Raw genomic sequence first — 17,260 nt, 5'->3', positions numbered from 1 at the left:
AGTGCTGGTGAAAGGTGCTGTATTAATAGCACTAGAAAATGAAGTAATCTATTTATTCCTTCACACTACCTTGCCAATGTGCCTCAAGGACCATCTGTGGGTGTAATCTGGTAGATCAGTTTCTCTGGCTTGTTCAGCCCTCCGTCTCTCTGCTAATAAGGGAACTAGTTATGGTGGTGATTTTGGTGATATAGTCACAGTCCTAATGAAAACTAGACTGAAACCCACCAAACTCCCTTCAGCTACCATGGGCTACTGACCTGGGCTGGATTGGAACCAGCAACCTAGAAGAAAGCTCTGTATCCTATTACTGTCAGACTTCTCATGGTGTGGTAGGGACTAGCAGTAAACCAATAAGCAATATGTTCAGAGGTGTGATGCCATTGATAATACTGGTACGTAACTAAAAGTGTGGTGATGAGCTTTGATAATACATTAATGTACATTGAAGTTATCAATGAACTTGGTAAAACAAATTGTTGGCCAAACGACAAAATAAGACCAATAGAGGGGGTTAGGGAATCTATTTTCAACACTGAACTCTTTTTAATGGATAGATCAATATATACAGGTGTATGTAAGTGTTCCTATTATCTATTTTTTATCACTATGTGACTGTTTGGCCATCATTGAGAGGCTGATGTTAGGCTCATATGCTGAGAACTTATTTTCTGTTTTCTGTTCTAGAAGTATCACAAATCATCCTATAATGGAGGCAACCAGACAAACGAGAATTTCTCGACCGCACAAGATAAGTGAATCCTCCAAGGTTAGTGAATTCTGCATTGCTTGCTAAAACTTGTAATTAAAATGATGATTACTTTGAAAGAGGCGCCTCTCCTTTTTTAAGGGGGGGTGAGACAACCATGATGAAACAACTGGATATTTAGTTCCTAGGTATATAATGTAGCATGTAACAAGGTGATTTTAAAATGTAAGTTTATTCCATTGGCTGCAATTTAAAAAACTGCAGCAAATAGGCCATCTGTTCAGAGTGATTCATGATTTTTAAAAATGGCACATACTGGCAACACGTAATCCTTCTCTGTATCTAGAGGTTTTTCTCCAGTAATTCAAAGGGGGTATATTTAATTTTGTTGCTGAATTGAATTTTTTTAAGATTTGTTAAAGAGACAAGTTAAATTTTATACCCAGGCTTAGGTTTTGTATGAATTCGAACCCTGATCCTGCAAACACTTGCACATGTGAGCACTCTCTGTGAACTCAGTGGCACTGCTCACAAGCATAACGTTCACTTTCTATGTAAGGGCTAAGGGTGCTGTTGGGATCTGTTTCTGCACCAATGCACAGCTACATTGACTTCAGTTGGGATCCCACGGTAGTCTATACTAGTAGATTCTGATGCAGAAATGGAGACTAGGGCTAGGTCTACACTACCCGCCTGAATCGGCGGGTAGAAATCGACCTCTCGGGGATCGAATTATCGCGTCCCGTCGGGACGCGACAATCGATCCCCGAATCGACGCTCTTACTCCACCAGCGGAGGTGGGAGTAAGCGCCGTCGACGGGAAGCCGCGGAGGTCGATTTTGCCACCGTCCTTACAGCGGGGTAAGTCGGCTGCGATACGTCGAATTCAGCTACGCTATTCGCGTAGCTGAATTTGCGTATCTTAAATCGACACCCCCCCCCTGTAGTGAGGACGTAGCCTAAGTGTTGTAAATCCTTAATGTTAATAATGATTCCATTAATTTTATTTAATCTTAGTGAAAATGGGGGAGGATTGTATTTCAATATTGCTCTGCACACTATGCCCTTATGCTAGTACAAGGGAGCCAGAAAAGCTAAAATCGTCAGTTTCAATATCTTTGTTGTCAAAGTTGAATGAAAAGCAAAGAGTAAAGCATTAATAATAGTCCAGAGTAAAATGGATCTTCAAACTTTTCTCGGCTATAATAACTACAAGCGTTGAGAAACAGGTAAATAAACATTTTTAAAATACATGACTTTCAATCTTGTCCCTTTACCACTGCGCAGATCACATGTAGCATTTAAAAACTGTAGCATAATAATAATCACTTTACAAATCTATAATCTCAACAGCATTGTTTTGTCCTTTTGCGAATGCAGTTGCTATTATTATTTATTAACTTTAGAATTACTAGTTAGTATTAAACCTGTTATATAGAATATAACTAGCATGGGGAAACTATTAGTTTTTAATGTCAAAGTCGTCTTGGTCTTGGCTTTTGCAGCTATCCGTTTTTCTCAATGTTCTAAGAGTGAACAGATGACTTGGCAAGCAGGTGAAGTGTATTAACGTATTTTGAGTCATTACTGCATAGTCCCGTGTGTGTGCTCAGTTTATGCTCGGTGTTCAAAGTGGCAGCACTTCTCCACTGAGACAAGAAGTCAGGGAATACAAGTTGTCATAAGTGGCATTCAGGATTACCCTGCTGACTCTGCAGCACATTTAATAAATAGGAGCCTTTGGTAACTTGTAAATTCTGCTGTAAAATCTTGTTATGCAAGACGATGGTATTAAAGAATGTAAGAGAGAGAGATGATAATCCTGTTACAAAGGGAAGAGAGCATATATTATTTTTAGTTTAATCCAATATCTATACGTCTGAGGACTTCAGAATAGGGTATTACAAGCTGTCTGCTATTATCTGGTCATTATCTAATGAAAGTTTGTTGTCTTGCAGAACCTGCCCAAAATTACTGGTTTACCTTTTGGAGACTCCATATAGCACACTCGTGTCATTGCATGCTCTCTTATTTATTTGATGTTACTTATGACTGCTTTTGAAAAATGCTTTAACAAAGATAAAAACTTCCTAAAGTTTTAAATACATTCCACTTGTCATTGGGGGTTCACCTTGGAGTCTGCTGACAGCATTTTAACATTTCTATGATTAATTAGACCCTTTCAGTGCTATTTTTGTTATTTATTACTGGTATTACAGTAGTGCCTGGAGACCTTGACTGAGATCAGGGCCCCATGATGCTGGGTCCTGTGCAAACACATAGTTCCTGCCCCGAGGAACTTAAATTCTAAGACCTTGTCTACATGGGGAACGATTTTAATAATTTAAGGTGCAAATTTAAACCGACATGGTTATACTGGTATAATCCCCCCATTCCCTGTGTGAACACTCTTATTCCAATAGAATAGTGTATTTTTTTTTATGTTGCCTAAGATGAACCTAAAAAAGCCACTCTTACATCAGAAAGTATGTGTTCACATGGCAAGTTATAGCTGTATACTTATCGATATAACTGGTAAAACTTCCCCAATTTAGGGATGCTTATTTGAATTTTCTCTAATCCCTTGCAGCACAGTTCCAGCTCTGATATAGTGCCACAGTGTAAGTAGGGGCATGGTCACCTGGCAGAATCCCAACACACAACCTTGATGTAACCTTCTCTACATCTATAATTGTTAATACTGGTCTAGCATTTGACAGACCATTACCACATTCTAGACCTCCGATATATAATATGCAACAATTAAAAATGAAAACTACCTTAGCTTCTGGATGATAGCAACAGTCAGTTAGGAATGGGTTACCGTCATACTAGGTGGCTCTAAACACGGATGAACAGTATTATTATTATTTGAGTGCAGATGATGTGTGTTAGATCTGTACGGAGAGGAAGATACAATCAGTGCCCCAAGGAGCTTACAAATGAGCCATCCTGCCAAGATTTACCATAGGATTAGCTTTTACGTAAGTCTTGGCAGGGTGACTGCTGAAATCGGACACAAACCCAGCACGACAATTATTATACATGGGTTGAATGATCAAACTGCAAGCATTGCTGTATGAACATTGTCCACTCCCAATATATATTTTATACCTAGTAGGTTACTTTTAAAAGACTTAATAGGTCATTTGCGGTGCAAGTCCTTATATGTACTATACCTGGTGAAAAAGAATATCTGCTCTTCTGTGAGGATGAACACTTCATCTACTGAAGGAAGCTGCTGTCTGATATAATTTCTAAGGACATAAGAATGGCCATATAGCATCAGACAAATGGTCCATCTAGCCCAGTATCCTGTCTTCTGGCAGTGGCCAATGACCGGTGCTTCAGAGGGACTGAACAGAACAGGGCAATTATCAAGTGATCCATCTCCTGTCATGCAGTCCCAGCTTCTGGCAATTTGAGGTTTAGCGACACCTGGAGCATGGGGTTGTGTCCCTGATCATCTTGGCTAATAGCCATTGATGGGCCTATCCACCATGAACTTTTCTAATTCTTTTTTTTTTTTTTTTTTAAACCCAGTTTTATACTTTTGGCCTTCACAACATCCCCTAGTAATCAGCGCCACAGGCTGACTGTGCGTTGTATGAAGTACTTTCTTATGTTTGTTTTAAAGCTGCTGCCTATTAATCTCATTGAGTGACCCATCATTTGTGTGTTATGTGAAGGGGTAAATAAGACTTCCTTATTTACTTTCGCCACACTGTTTATGATTTTATAAGCCTCTATCATATCCCCCCTTAGTCATCTCTTTTCTAAGATGAATAGTTCCAGTCTTTTTAATCTCTCCTCAGATGGAAGCCGTTCTATACCCGTAATCATTTTTGTTGCCCTTCTCTGTACCTTTTCCAATTCTAATACATCTTTTTTGAGATAGGATGGCCAGAACTGCATGCAGTATTCAAGGTGTGGGTGTACCATGGATTTATATAGTGAAATTCTTTATTTCAGGTGTACAGATGGGCTGACCACCCCAGTCTAGTCCTTCAGAGTCTGAATGAGCAGAGACACCAAGGACTTTTCTGTGATATTATTCTGGTGGTGGACGAACAAAGAGTCCCTGCCCACCGGAATCTCCTGGCTGTTTGCAGTGACTACTTCAACTCCATGTTCACCATTGGCATGCGAGAGGCCTATCAAAAAGAGGTCGAACTATTTGGAGCCTCTTACATTGGTCTCAAAGCTGTGGTGGATTTCCTATATGGCAGTGAGCTGTCCTTAGATGGTGGCAACATTGATTATGTGCTGGAAACAGCTCACCTGCTGCAGATCTGGAAGGTGGTTGACTTCTGTTGTGAGTATCTCGAAAATGAGGTCAGCGAGGAGAACTACCTGTACCTTCAAGAGCTGGCCTCTATTTACAACCTGAAACGCCTGGACTCCTACATCGACTCTTTCATCCTGCAGAACTTTGGCACGCTCTCTTTCACGCCTAACTTCCTGCAGAACATTTCCATCCAAAAACTCTGCCAGTATTTGGGGAGCAGCAACGTGCAGCAGGAATGTGAGCACGACTTGCTGCAGGCCGCCTTGCAGTGGCTGACACAATACCCAGAAAGAGAAAACGAGGCTTACCAGGTACTGGACAACATTCATTTTCCCTTGATACCGAAGAGTGACCTCCTCCATCGAGTCAAGCCTGCTGTCTGCTCTCTTCTCCCGAAGGAAGCAAACTGTGAGGGGTTTATAGAAGAAGCGGTGAACTATCATAATAACATCACAGCCCAGCCAGTGCTCCAGAACAAGCGGACGGCTTTGCGTACAAATGAAGAGAGGCTCCTCTTTGTGGGTGGGGAGGTTTCGGAACGGTGCCTGGAGTTAAGCGATGATACCTGCTTCCTGGACACCAAAAAGGGGCAATGGATAACAGAAACGCCACTCCCAGCCAGGCGAAGTCACCACTGTGTTGCAGTGCTGGGAGGTTTCATCTTCATAGCTGGAGGCAGCTTTTCAAGAGACAATGGAGGGGATGCAGCTTCAAATCTTCTATATAGGTATGATCCCCGCTGTAACCAGTGGATAAAGGTGAGACTCAAGCTGTATTACATCTTATTCTTTTAAAGTCCTTAATGTTTATTTTTATCTTTGTTGGTGGAAGGAGAACACTCGTGGTGGGCACTAAAATATACCCGCATATTTATGTTTGAAAACGTAAAACACCCCTCTCAGTAAAAACAGCTAATTGGATAACTTCTGTGAACACTGTAGTTACACCAGTAGTGAAAGACTATGACATTGCAAAAATTGGTAGTGACGAGGGGCCAGATTTTCAACTCCCATTGGGTCGTAGGCACCTAACCTGCTTAGACACTTTTGAAAATCCCATTTGGCACCCAGCTACATCTTTAGGTGCCTAAACACCTATGAAAATCTGGCCCAAAGTGCTGTGCAAGGACCACTGTGCAAGATTTTTAAGGCCATACAGGGACCAGAGTAATTAAAGATGGAAAACATATATTGGATCGAGTCTTTCCCCTTCCATGTCTGAGTAGAGAACCCCCTCCCTCCCAATATTAAACCGATACTACATTTTGGACTGATCTTCCATTCTTGGTGTACTCAGAACCTTCTGGGGTTCAGTGTTTGAGTCTATCGCAGTATCTCTGGGTGCACAGGATATTGCGAGATGGGCTGTGTATCACTAAGGTATAGAGTGGTTTGTCTCTTAGGCTATATCTACACTTGGAGCTAGGGGTGTGATTTTCAGTTCGCGTAGACATACCTGCGCTAGCTCTTATCAAGCTAGCTAAAAATAGTAGTGTAGCTGCAGTAGCACGGGCAGCGACTAGTTGCCCCAAGTGCATATCAGTGCAGTCCAGGTGGGTTTCTATGCAGGGCAGCTAGTCCATGCCGTTGCCTGTGATACCACAGCTCTGCTACTATTTTTAGCATGCAAGCTCGAAGAGAGCTAGCCGTGAGTATGTCTACGCAAGCTGAGAATCACACCCTTAGCTCCAAGTGTAGATACAGCTTTAGATGCTTTCCATTATCCCTCTATGACCTTTAACGTCAATGCTAATGTATCATGTGCTACAGAAGAGCAGAGTTTTATTGTTGTCTTAATATGTATGGCAAACACAAATAGCAGCCCTTTTTAAAACTCATAGGAGGAAACAAATCTTCTTAAACCTACTCTTTAAATCAACTGACCGATTGTTTGAGGATGTCGGTATTTTATTTTTTTTATTTATTTTGCAGGTTGCCTCCATGAGACAACGACGAGTAGATTTCTACCTTGCAGCCATTACAGATATGCTGGTAGCTGTTGGTGGGAGGAATGAAAATGGGGCTCTTTCTTCAGCTGAGACCTATAGCCCTCAAAAAGACGCCTGGTCTTATATAGCAGGCTTGCCAAGGTAACAGTGGTCTGTTTAGAAAACCATGTTTTCCTTAAAGAAAAGAACTCTCCAAGATCCACTGTGTTCAGTCCTATATGTGAGTATCCTGGGAGGGAAAAAGAGGAATAATCTGAGCCCATGATATCTGAGCAGCTGTCTCCTCGAGGCCATGAATTTGAGATCCACTGGGGTTGTCTTTGGTCTCCACCTTGAGGTTACAACTGTAACAGGGCAAGGAAAAGGGCCTTCTCATTTCACGTTCTGTGTTTGTAGACTGTCTTTTCTGAGGTTGGTCTCAGTGGGGGAATCCCTTCAGATTGTTTAGATCTCAGTGCAAGGTATTATTTGGGTGGGTACCTTTAGCACCATGTATTTTATTCCTCTATTTTGGGCTTTTTGCCACCTGCTCTTCCTTGCGGGTATTTTTATGTTGGCTGCTTGTACACAGGCCAATATGGAGAAATCCACGTGCCACGGATGTGCAGTCCAAGTTAAAACTTAGTTGTTCCACTCTTGAGGATGCTTTAATTGTACCGTGAGCACCATTCACACTTGATTTTACTTACATGCCAAATTGATACCTAGAACTTGAAGGTGGTGTCCTTTTGAAGGTGGTAGTGAGATCTTTCCCACTGGTATGGTGGCCGTTCATAGTACTGCATGAGTCTCTGAGGTTCGTAAAGGTAGCTGCTGCTCATGTTGTATTACCAGAGTGCACAGCAGCCTCTGATTTCAGTGGTCACGTTTGCTTGGTTGTTGTTAGGTGGTATCTCCAGTAGAACCCTTCAGAGTCTACTTTGCCTAGAATTTGTGGTGTGTTTCTTATTCTCTGATGCTAACAGCTCAGTCCTTAGCTGCTAACTGTCAGAATCCTAGACAGCTAGTGTAGACATGGATAGCAGAGAGGTCTCCTTTTTCCAGTTCTGTGTTGGACATGTGCAGCTATGTGAATATGACCTGGACCAACAACAGGGCTCAGTGCTCCTGAGAAGCAAGAGGCAGATATTCTTCCGCACATATGTGTGGGTGTGGCAGTTGAGATTAAACACTATCAAATCCCCCGGCCTCCTGGGTATGGGGGAGAGGTTTCTGCACAAGTGAGAGTTAAGGGCCTAACTGCCATTTGTGCCTATGGAAAGCCACCCCCCTAGATCACATGTGGATTACATTTTAATACAGTTGTGGACAATCCTACCCACACCCTCCCCTTCACGGTCAAATAATGTTCCTGTGGCAACTACAGCAATTACTGTTACATGGCATTCTGCAAGTATGTTAATATTGCTGTCCCTTTTTGATCTGAGTGGCTAGTCAAAGTTTTGCAGGCTTGGGGATGTTCCAGTTGGAAGTAGAAATTGGTGGAGCCTGGTGTTTTGTTACATTACAAAAAGAATGAACAAAGTGCGGTTTCTCTGAATGCAGAAGGAAACAAATAGCAGGAAACAGCTTCTTTTGCTCAGCACCAAGAACGCTCTTTTAGCCTGCCCCTCTGGCCCAAAAAACCTCGCCCCAGGGTCACCCGCCAAGCTCTCAGCTGCTTTTTAGGTGAGCGCGCTCTCTCGCTCTTTCCCAGTTTTTCTGTTCTGACTTCCCACACCCAAAACAATACTCAGCCAAAAGCTCCTGGACAGGTTCCCATGCAGCCTTTGCCTTACAGGAGGGTTTTAACTCAACCCATAACAAGGTTCCATCCAGCTCAGAACAATATATTTTTAGCTGTTTCTTAATGGAAATTTAGCAGCTGGAAAATAAGGAGGCCTGGCAGGGGGAGGGATAGCTCAGTGGTTTGAGCGTTGGCCTGCTAAACCCAGGGTTGTGAGTTCAATCCTTGAGGGGGCCATTTAGGGATCTGGGGCAAAAATCTGTCTGGGGATTGGTCCTGCTTTGAGCAGGGGGTTGGACTAGATGACCTCCTGCGGTCTCTTCCAACCCTGATATTCTATGATTCTATAAATCAATGGCTGTCGGTAAAGGTTGATTGGTGCTGAAATCAACAACAACAAAAATCCATCAGTAACAGTCAGCGTGAGTGAAGCCTCCCGGCCCTGCATCTTGCACCTGCAGGGATTGGTGCCACTGGCTGTGCAGGTAGCTCTGCTGCAGAGGAACCACAGAGGGTTCCATGCAGAGCCATGGGGCTGGTGACACTGGATCCCTGCAAACACAAGGTGAGGGGAAGACTGCGGTCCTGGTGGGGCAGGGCAGAGACCAGCAGCCAGGGCTGTGAGGAGGAGGGTGAGCCCCCAGCTGTGGGGGAAGTCACCCTGCTGTTGAATGGCTCCTGCCTGGGGATGGAGCCAATCAGCAGCGGGGTGGCCTGCCTCATCACTGGGGGCTTGTCGTCCTCCTCGCAGTCCCAGCCGGGGGTCTCCACACTGCCAGACCAGGTCCACAGCTTTCCCCGCACCTTGCAGCTGGATATTCTGGGCCCCACAGCTGTGCAGGGAGCTCCTTGCAGCCTTACTGTCATGGCCGCCTTAACCCTTCCCCCACTCTTAATTTCCTACAACTGTAAAAATTAAAATAAAAAAATCGATATTAATCATTGAAACCAGGGAGAAAAAAAAAAAAACTAATTCTGCCTAGCCTAGGAATAAGGAAGAGGAGTCTCCTGCTTTCTCGCCACAGTGTGAGAACTTGTCCTTCAGATAAGACATTACTAATAGGGGCTGGATAGTATTTTGCAGACATGCACAAACACTACATTGAAAGAACATTAGTAAGGTAGCCTAGTCAAGCACTCAAAAATTAGCAAATGTGTGGTTCATTCAGCCTTAATTTGCCCCCCTTGTGCATATCCACTATGATAGTCTCTAATTACATGTCCACATACTATTTTGTCACATAGGTTTTTTTGTGTGTAATTTCCTCGTTTGTGGGCTGTTTTTAAAGTAAACTGAAAAAAATAGAAATTGCAATATGTGACATCATACTGACACTCACGTGGGCTCATCAGCAGGATTCGAACCTTTAGATCTTCTGCACAGACTTCTGCCACTTGAGCTAAAGGAGTAACTGATAGCAGTAGTAGGTTGTCATCATCTATGTGTACCAACACTAGAGGGGGATCAGACGCACGCTTTGCCAGTAGTGTTCACAGCTGTTTGCTGACAGCAGAGGAATGGTGAGGCTCTGTAATCTTGGGTTTCATTATAGGCTCTGGAGGGGAGTGTTTTCTAGTAGTCACAGATAATTGCATCTCCCCTCACCCCCCTTCCCTCCCCAACCATGACCCTGTATGTCCTATCCCCTCCAATCTGTTCCTGTCCCAGTCCTCTCTTCGCCTTTCCAGCTCCTTGTACCAGTCCCATTGCCCTTGCCCAGCCAGTTCTAGTTTTCCCCCTCCAGGTTCTTTGTCTGATTTGTCTTTCCCCTCCCTCCCCGCTCAGTCTCCACCCCCCAGTCCCTTCTCTGTTTCTTTGCTGATCCAGTGGTAGTTCTCCCCGTTTCCTTGTCAGATCGGTTTCCTGTCCTCCAAGCCCCATTTCTCCCCCCAGCACATACACACTGGTTCTTAGTTCCAGTCTTCTTGGCAGCCAGTCCCAGTCTCTCCCCCAGCTCCTCACCAATCTGTGTCATATTCCCCCCCCACCCCGCCCCCCCCAACAAACTAGCTCCCAGTTTCTTTGCCCAACCAGTCCCAGTCTCCCCTGTCCCATACTCCCCTGGTTCCTAATCCCAGTATCCATGTTCAGCCAATTTCAGTCTTTGCACATACCCCTCCAGCTCTCAGTCAGTTTCCTACACCCCCTCCAGGTTGGCCCCACCCTGGACTGGAGTAGTAATCGCAAGGAAAACTTCACCTCTGTAGGCCTATACTAGACGGCCCATGCTCAGTCACTCGGTGGGGGTGGCACATGTGGGTCTGGCCAGCAGGAGGAGCTGTGAGGGCTTGGAGCATGCTCAGTGAGGACAGAATCATTGAAGATTATAGCTGCTAAAATTGAAGAAATTTCTCCCGGGCAGGTGAAAATTATATTATATTTTTGCCAAATTTGGACAGATTTTCATAGAGACTGCAAAATCCTGATACAGAGGCCTACCTCCCTCCTCGCCCTTGCCATATTTTCAGTCCCTGATCTAAAGTATAGTGGTGCTCACCCTTTTGAAAGAAATGGTTACTAGAATTTTTGACATGAGCAAAACAAAACCTCAGCCTGGTACTTGAAAATGGCTAAACCGTTTTGGCTGGTTTCTAAATTCCATCAGAGGCAGACACTTGGCATGGAAAATTTCAGCCCGAATGATTAAAGTTTGGCAAAATTATAAGCAGCTGAAAATAGGATCTTATAATGGGAAGTGTCAGGCCACCTTAATAATACCAGGAATATTTTTGCAGGACAGGCACTGTCTAACATTGAAAACCGAGCACCTGCAGCTGCCATTGACTTGGAGTTGTGGGCCCTTAGTCCTTCAGAAAATCAGGTGAAGAGTGTGCTGCTCATCCAGTTGTTGTTGGGGTTTTTTAAGAGAAATTCTGAGCTTTTCTCGCAGTCATGGGATGGTTCTACTGCAGCAGAAGCTGTAATTCACACTGCATTGCATCAGGGGAAGGTTCTTCGAAACTGGCACAGCATCTCTAATTAATATTGTGGCTTGAAACCGTTTCCTCTTTAACACCTCTGCTCAGCAGGTCTGACAACATTCCCTTAGACACATGCGGCAAAATGCCTAGTGCCTTCAATGGGAGCATGACTGGGCCTGTTCTAAAACTACGGCAGTCCTGTTGTACCCACATCCGTTTCAAAGGCTTAAGCAATGGTGTTTGCGCAGAATTCAAGGTGACAAAAGCTAAGTGTGCGAAACCATTTGCTATGATTTCTAAGTCTGCTTGGTTTGTGTGGCTGTGGACAAGCACATTTTAAGTCAGATTAGCTGTAACACGACTAGGCTGTTTCAGCAGATCGTCTGCTGTATTAGAAAGTAATGACGGGATGGACAACTTGATGTTTCACAGGAATCTGCCTACAGTAGAACTCATGCTATCCAGTGAAGTTGTTCAGCAGTCAGAAGGCAGAAAGGAGAAATCTCAGGGCATTTTCCATGGCTGTGTCTATGCTAGATTTTTCCAGCCGTGACTGAAGGGGGCTGTCAAATGCGGTTCCTCGCTCAGCCATTACTATACTCTGCTGTCCTGTTGGTATAGGTAAAAGTCAGCTGAGTTCACTCAGTGTCAATAGAATTGTCTCTAAAAACAAACAAAAAACCATGGTGGACTGATTTGCTATGATGGGCGCTGATCACTGTTGATCCTTCCACATCAGCAGTACAACAGAATGCAACACAGCATATAGCCTGTGTGGGGTTTTTTTTTCTCTCTCTTTTTTCCCCCCTCAAAACTACGGAGCAGTGCCAGCTCCCATTGTATTAAATGAGGACAGCGGATGCTCAGCATCATCTATAAACTCAGTTAGTTTTGTGTGGGGAGGACATGCTGAAAGGTCCTAGCGCAGATTCAACTTGTGGCTCAAAACATCTGAGTTTGGATCCTCCTTTGGAATGTCTTTCAACTTGTTCTCGCTTCATGTAGAGTTTATAAGCCTCTTCTGAGAGACTTGACTTGGTCAAATGCAACAAAGTCTTGGGGCGTCTTCACGCCAAAGTCTCTGTATGAATGGTGCTGCTACTCGGACGGCCATTCGCCAGCCACTTGGCACTGTTTCACCAAGTAAGACGGCACTGTGGTAGTCTTTGTATTCCATCTCAAGGACCCTTCTGCGTCCTATAGTTGGAGCTTGCTTGTATGTCTCAATAACACATCTTCCAAACAGAAGTATTGTGAAGGAGTGCTGGGTCATGGGCTTTTGCATGCAGCTGGATTAACAAGTATACATCTTTTATCTTCTCTTTACATGATAATTTAAGATAAACCTTGGTTTTCTTTATTCTTGGCATTATATAGATATGGAAGAAGCTAAGGTAGTGGGCCCAAAGAGTTTGCAGTCTGTAGCTGAGAAAGAATCTTGCTCTGTGAAATAAAAACAACTCTTAGGTTCTGTCCACATTGAGTCCTGACATGTTTAAGCATGGTTTTAAATCATTTCATGCTAAACTGATTTTAATATGGATTCAGCTGTCATAGGGTTAGGCCTAACTGTTTAAACCACTTCAGTGTGAAGCTAAAATAACTGCTTCAGGAATCATGGTTTTTAATGGCTGTATTACAAGAATAGATAGGGTTGGAGGGGTGCGAGTCACCCTGTAGGAAGTAGCATGCGCTTCTGGTTTTATACTGACTTTACCAGCTGTCCATGTCTTTGTTACAGAGAGATATGTTGGACTCAAATGGGAAAGTAGAGAGAGCTAATCATAGCATCGTCTGCCAATTCCTTTATGGCAATCCCAGATTTCTGGTAGGAGGGAAGTGTTTTTAACTATAATCTATTTCTGCTGTAACAGAATTTATAGAAATGTTGAATTCTTATATGGCAAGAATGGGGGGAAATATAACTGTCTAAGAATTAGCTGCTTCTGAACTAGATGCATGCAGAGGTGTGTGGGGGGGGGGAGAGGGGGTTGTTTTGTCTTTTCAGGGGTGGTGAGTGAGAGAATTCTAATAATCTGATACTTCTATCCATCTTCAGTGCCATTTTTTGTTTAATCCACTATTTGGTTTCAAAACTTATGTTTTGTAAACTTACAACGACGTAACGAGAACAGCCTCAGAATTCTCTTTGGAGTTCCTGTCACAGAGCACTATTACTCTACAGCCTGAGAGAGTTTTCTGAGCTTGGTTTGCTGTTCTAGGAAATATAACTCTAGATATTTTTTTTGCATATTCATAGTCATCAGCAATTTTGATAGCAAAATTAAAACAGAAGAAATTAAACAGGTGACTTTTGCTTGCCTCCTTAAGCTTTATTGCAGACAGTCCTGGATCTTCTGGTCATATTCCATATTTAGATTTATAGGGTATCCCAGAACAGTGGTCCCGGTTTGCAAAGGAGGAATGTAGAACTCCTCTCCCCTCCCCCCCATTTCCCCCCAGTTGATTTAAATTTGAATATTTCTCTGATTGGCGAATCTAAACCCGTTTTTTCCTAAATTCTGAGAATGGGAGTTTTGAGGATTGAGTTGGTGGACTCTCACTGGGGACTCTCAAACTAACAAAAAATCCCCAGCAAAAAGTTACAGTGGTTGTTTGCAGTTGTGGGTACTTCTCTCTGAGGTGACGGGCTTCTGTCAGAATCTGATCTCCTTTTAAAAAAAGGTGATAAAGCAAGTTAAGGCTCTAGGTATTTTGGAGCTGTTTTTCTGTGGATGATGATGTTACCTGGCCCATGCTATGGTTAGAAAGACCTCCTTGGCATACAGATTTAGGGTGAGATTTTCAAAAACACGGATCGTTGGTCTAACTCTGCTTCTGTTGAAGTCAATGGGAGTTGATGTCAATGGAAGTCAAGTTAAGTTAAAGCTGATTGGTTTTGAAAATCCCACACTCAGTTAGTGAATTGTCTTTATTTTCATATAACGCCACTTCACCAATCCTAAATTTAGCACAGGCTAGACTCTCCATGAGTTACACTCCATCTCCTGGAAGCCAAAGGAACCACACTCTCAGATGATATCACTGCTCCCATAAAGCCTTCATAACTACTCCTTGCCCAGCAAATCTTTCTTTCTTATTTTTCCTCCACACTTTCCTTGGGACTTTAATAGACGCAAATAATTTATTACCTACTTAATAATACTAGTGAGAGCCGTGCTACTTCTGCTGTTTCCTAAAGCCTTTTTCATGCTGCTGAGAAAGTTGAACAAACACTACTCTTTAGTATCAGAGTGGTAGCCTTGTTAGTCTGTATCCACAAAAACAACGAGGAGTCTGGTGGCATCTTAAAGACTAACAGATTTATTTGGGCATAAGCTTTCGTGGGTAAAAAACCCACTTCTTCAGATGCGTGGAGTGAAAATTACAGATGCAGGCATAAATATAACTGACACATGAAGTCAGTATATTTATGCCTGCATCTGTAATTTTCACTCCATGCATCTGAAGAAGTGGGTTTTTTACCCACGAAAGCTTATGCCCAAACTACTCTTTAGTGGACCCCCGTTGAATAACTAACTAACTTTATTATAATTTAGTTACATTTACAAGTGATATTTAAAAATTGAACAGCTATGAAATCACTCACCTCTTAACTGTATGGGCAGCACTGATATTTAACAATCACTGTTAAATATTTGCACTAGTCTGCAAAACCAATAAGTTGTTGTTGTTTGCCTATCCTAGGTTTACCTATGGGCATGCTGGCACTGTCTACAAGGAATTTGTTTATATCTCCGGGGGCCATGATTACCAAATTGGTCCCTATAGAAAAAATCTCCTCTGCTATGATTACCGCACAGATGTCTGGGAGGAAAAGCGGCCAATGATCACTGCTCGGGGGTGGCACAGCATGTGCACCTTGGAGGACAATATCTATTCCATTGGCGGCAGTGATGACAACATAGAAACTATGGCACGCTTTGACATTCTGAGTGTGGAGTCTTACAGCCCTCAGTGTAACCAGTGGACCAGAGTCTCTCCCTTGTTTCAAGCAAACAGTGAGTCTGGAGTGGCAGTCTGGGAAGGCAAGATTTATATTCTTGGAGGCTATAGCTGGGAAGACACTGTCTTCTCCAAAACTGTCCAGGTGTATGACAAGGAGAAAAACAAGTGGTACAGAGGAACTGACCTTCCCAAAGCTATTGCTGGTGTGTCTGCGTGCGTCTGTGCATTGAAACCCAGAAAGGAGGACAAAAAGAAAAAGACAAAAACGAAGAAGCATCAGGATCGGGGAAGATGACACAGCTTGGGAACCTTGTAACTAATCATCTCTTTCTAATCTTCATTTAAAAGAAAAAAAAAAAAAAAAAAAAAGGGAAAAAAGAAAACAGTTTCTGAAACCTTAGAGAACATGTGGTCAAACATCTTTGGGTGAGGGTCACGTGAAGGTAACTGCTACTACTGAATGGTGGTGAGGTTGCAAAGGGTGCTATGCTACCCGTCCTGTACATTTAGGTGTAGACTGTTACTTCCGTGGTTCTTAGCTTTTACACACTTATAATAATAATAAAGGTAAACATTTTAAAAAATTGAAAACTTTTTGGCTTAGAAAATTAAATGATAGGGAGGGAAAAGAGGACCAAACATCGGTTTGGAGTTACAAAGAGAGGTCTAGAGGCAGTTGCTATTGAAAACTGATATGGATCTTGTTGTAAATCCTGATTATTTTTTTTCATTAAATTTTAATTTACAATACTTTCTAGAGTTGTGAGTAAAAGATTTCTGGTATGCATGAGTAGCCATTCAAATTCTACCTATGCCCAGGCATCTTGGTAAGCAAATGACACTTCTGTACTCTTAAGTTTCAGAGGATATTATTAAGTGACCAAAGTGTGAGTGCTCTGGTCCAGACATGGCCATGTAACTGATCTGTGCTCAGTTTGTGAGCTCTGCTGGTCTTTCCAGTGGTGCAATGATCTACAAGATCCAGAGGAGGTGACACAACCTTTACGTCACTTGTTAATGACTAGAACTGTGCACAACTTTCATAACAAAACCCAATACCAAGTTTGGTTTTGTTGATTTCTCCTAGTTCAGGACTAGGCTTTTTAAACTTGTGGCTTTGGGCAGAAGTTACATAGAACTTGGTCCTTACTTTAAACCAGGTGAGACAAGTAGACTTCACTGTGAGTTATTGGGGGTGGGGAAGGGAAGGTGTTGAAATCAAAAGCTCAAAATGAACTCAAGACAAAGAGCAAACCCATTCTACAAGGAGCAATGGGCTGGGGGGGGGGGGGGGAGGAGTTTGCAGGAGCTGGGAACTGCTGAATTTAGCATGGGTCTAGCAATGATGACCTCTACCAGTCAGTGCAAGGGGCCATTAGCAGACTCTGGATGAGAATCTAACCCAGCCCTCCTTGGTCAGGTGGCTGCAACACTGTTCCTCTTGGAAGAATGGGCTTAACATGGGGAAAAGTTGTGGTGGATTCTTGGGATGCCATTTGGGGCACAGATGACTGAACTGGTGGGAGAATCATATATTGGAGTAATATCAAGGGAATTTGACTTATGCCCACCACACTAAAGAAATTTTGATTGTAGACCCTGCCACTGCACTTCCACACAAGACTGTTTAAAACAGCACTGGGTTAAAGTGCACCAGCAGGATTAACACAGACTGACTAATGCACAACATGTTTGTGC

General features: G+C 43.1%; 1 protein-coding gene across 1 annotated transcript; it reads left to right on the top strand.

Annotated features, from left to right (window-relative positions):
- The first annotated feature begins 709 nt into the window (after window positions 1–709).
- On the top strand, window positions 710–15,857 carry KLHL36 (kelch like family member 36). Its single transcript, XM_065416871.1, has 4 exons — window positions 710–769; window positions 4,682–5,755; window positions 6,929–7,086; window positions 15,302–15,857. The coding sequence occupies exons 1-4, from the start codon at window positions 710–712 to the stop codon at window positions 15,855–15,857; spliced, it is 1,848 nt and encodes a 615-aa protein (XP_065272943.1).
- Window positions 15,858–17,260: the final 1,403 nt, after the last annotated feature.

The sequence above is a fragment of the Emys orbicularis genome, chromosome 14, assembly GCF_028017835.1.
Source record: "Emys orbicularis isolate rEmyOrb1 chromosome 14, rEmyOrb1.hap1, whole genome shotgun sequence".
In the NCBI taxonomy this organism is placed as follows: Eukaryota; Metazoa; Chordata; order Testudines; family Emydidae; genus Emys; species Emys orbicularis.
Note: the sequence above shows the minus strand (reverse complement) of the source record. Positions and strands in the feature narration are given on the sequence as shown.

Excerpts from the sequence above, each read along its gene's own strand:
- KLHL36 (XM_065416871.1), top strand. The coding sequence starts at position 710 with ATGGAGGCAACCAGACAAACGAGAATTTCTCGACCGCACAAGATAAGT. Across the intron at positions 5,756-6,928 it reads GCTGTAACCAGTGGATAAAG|GTTGCCTCCATGAGACAACG; the intron begins GTGAGACTCAAG and ends TTTATTTTGCAG. Across the intron at positions 7,087-15,301 it reads TATATAGCAGGCTTGCCAAG|GTTTACCTATGGGCATGCTG; the intron begins GTAACAGTGGTC and ends TGCCTATCCTAG.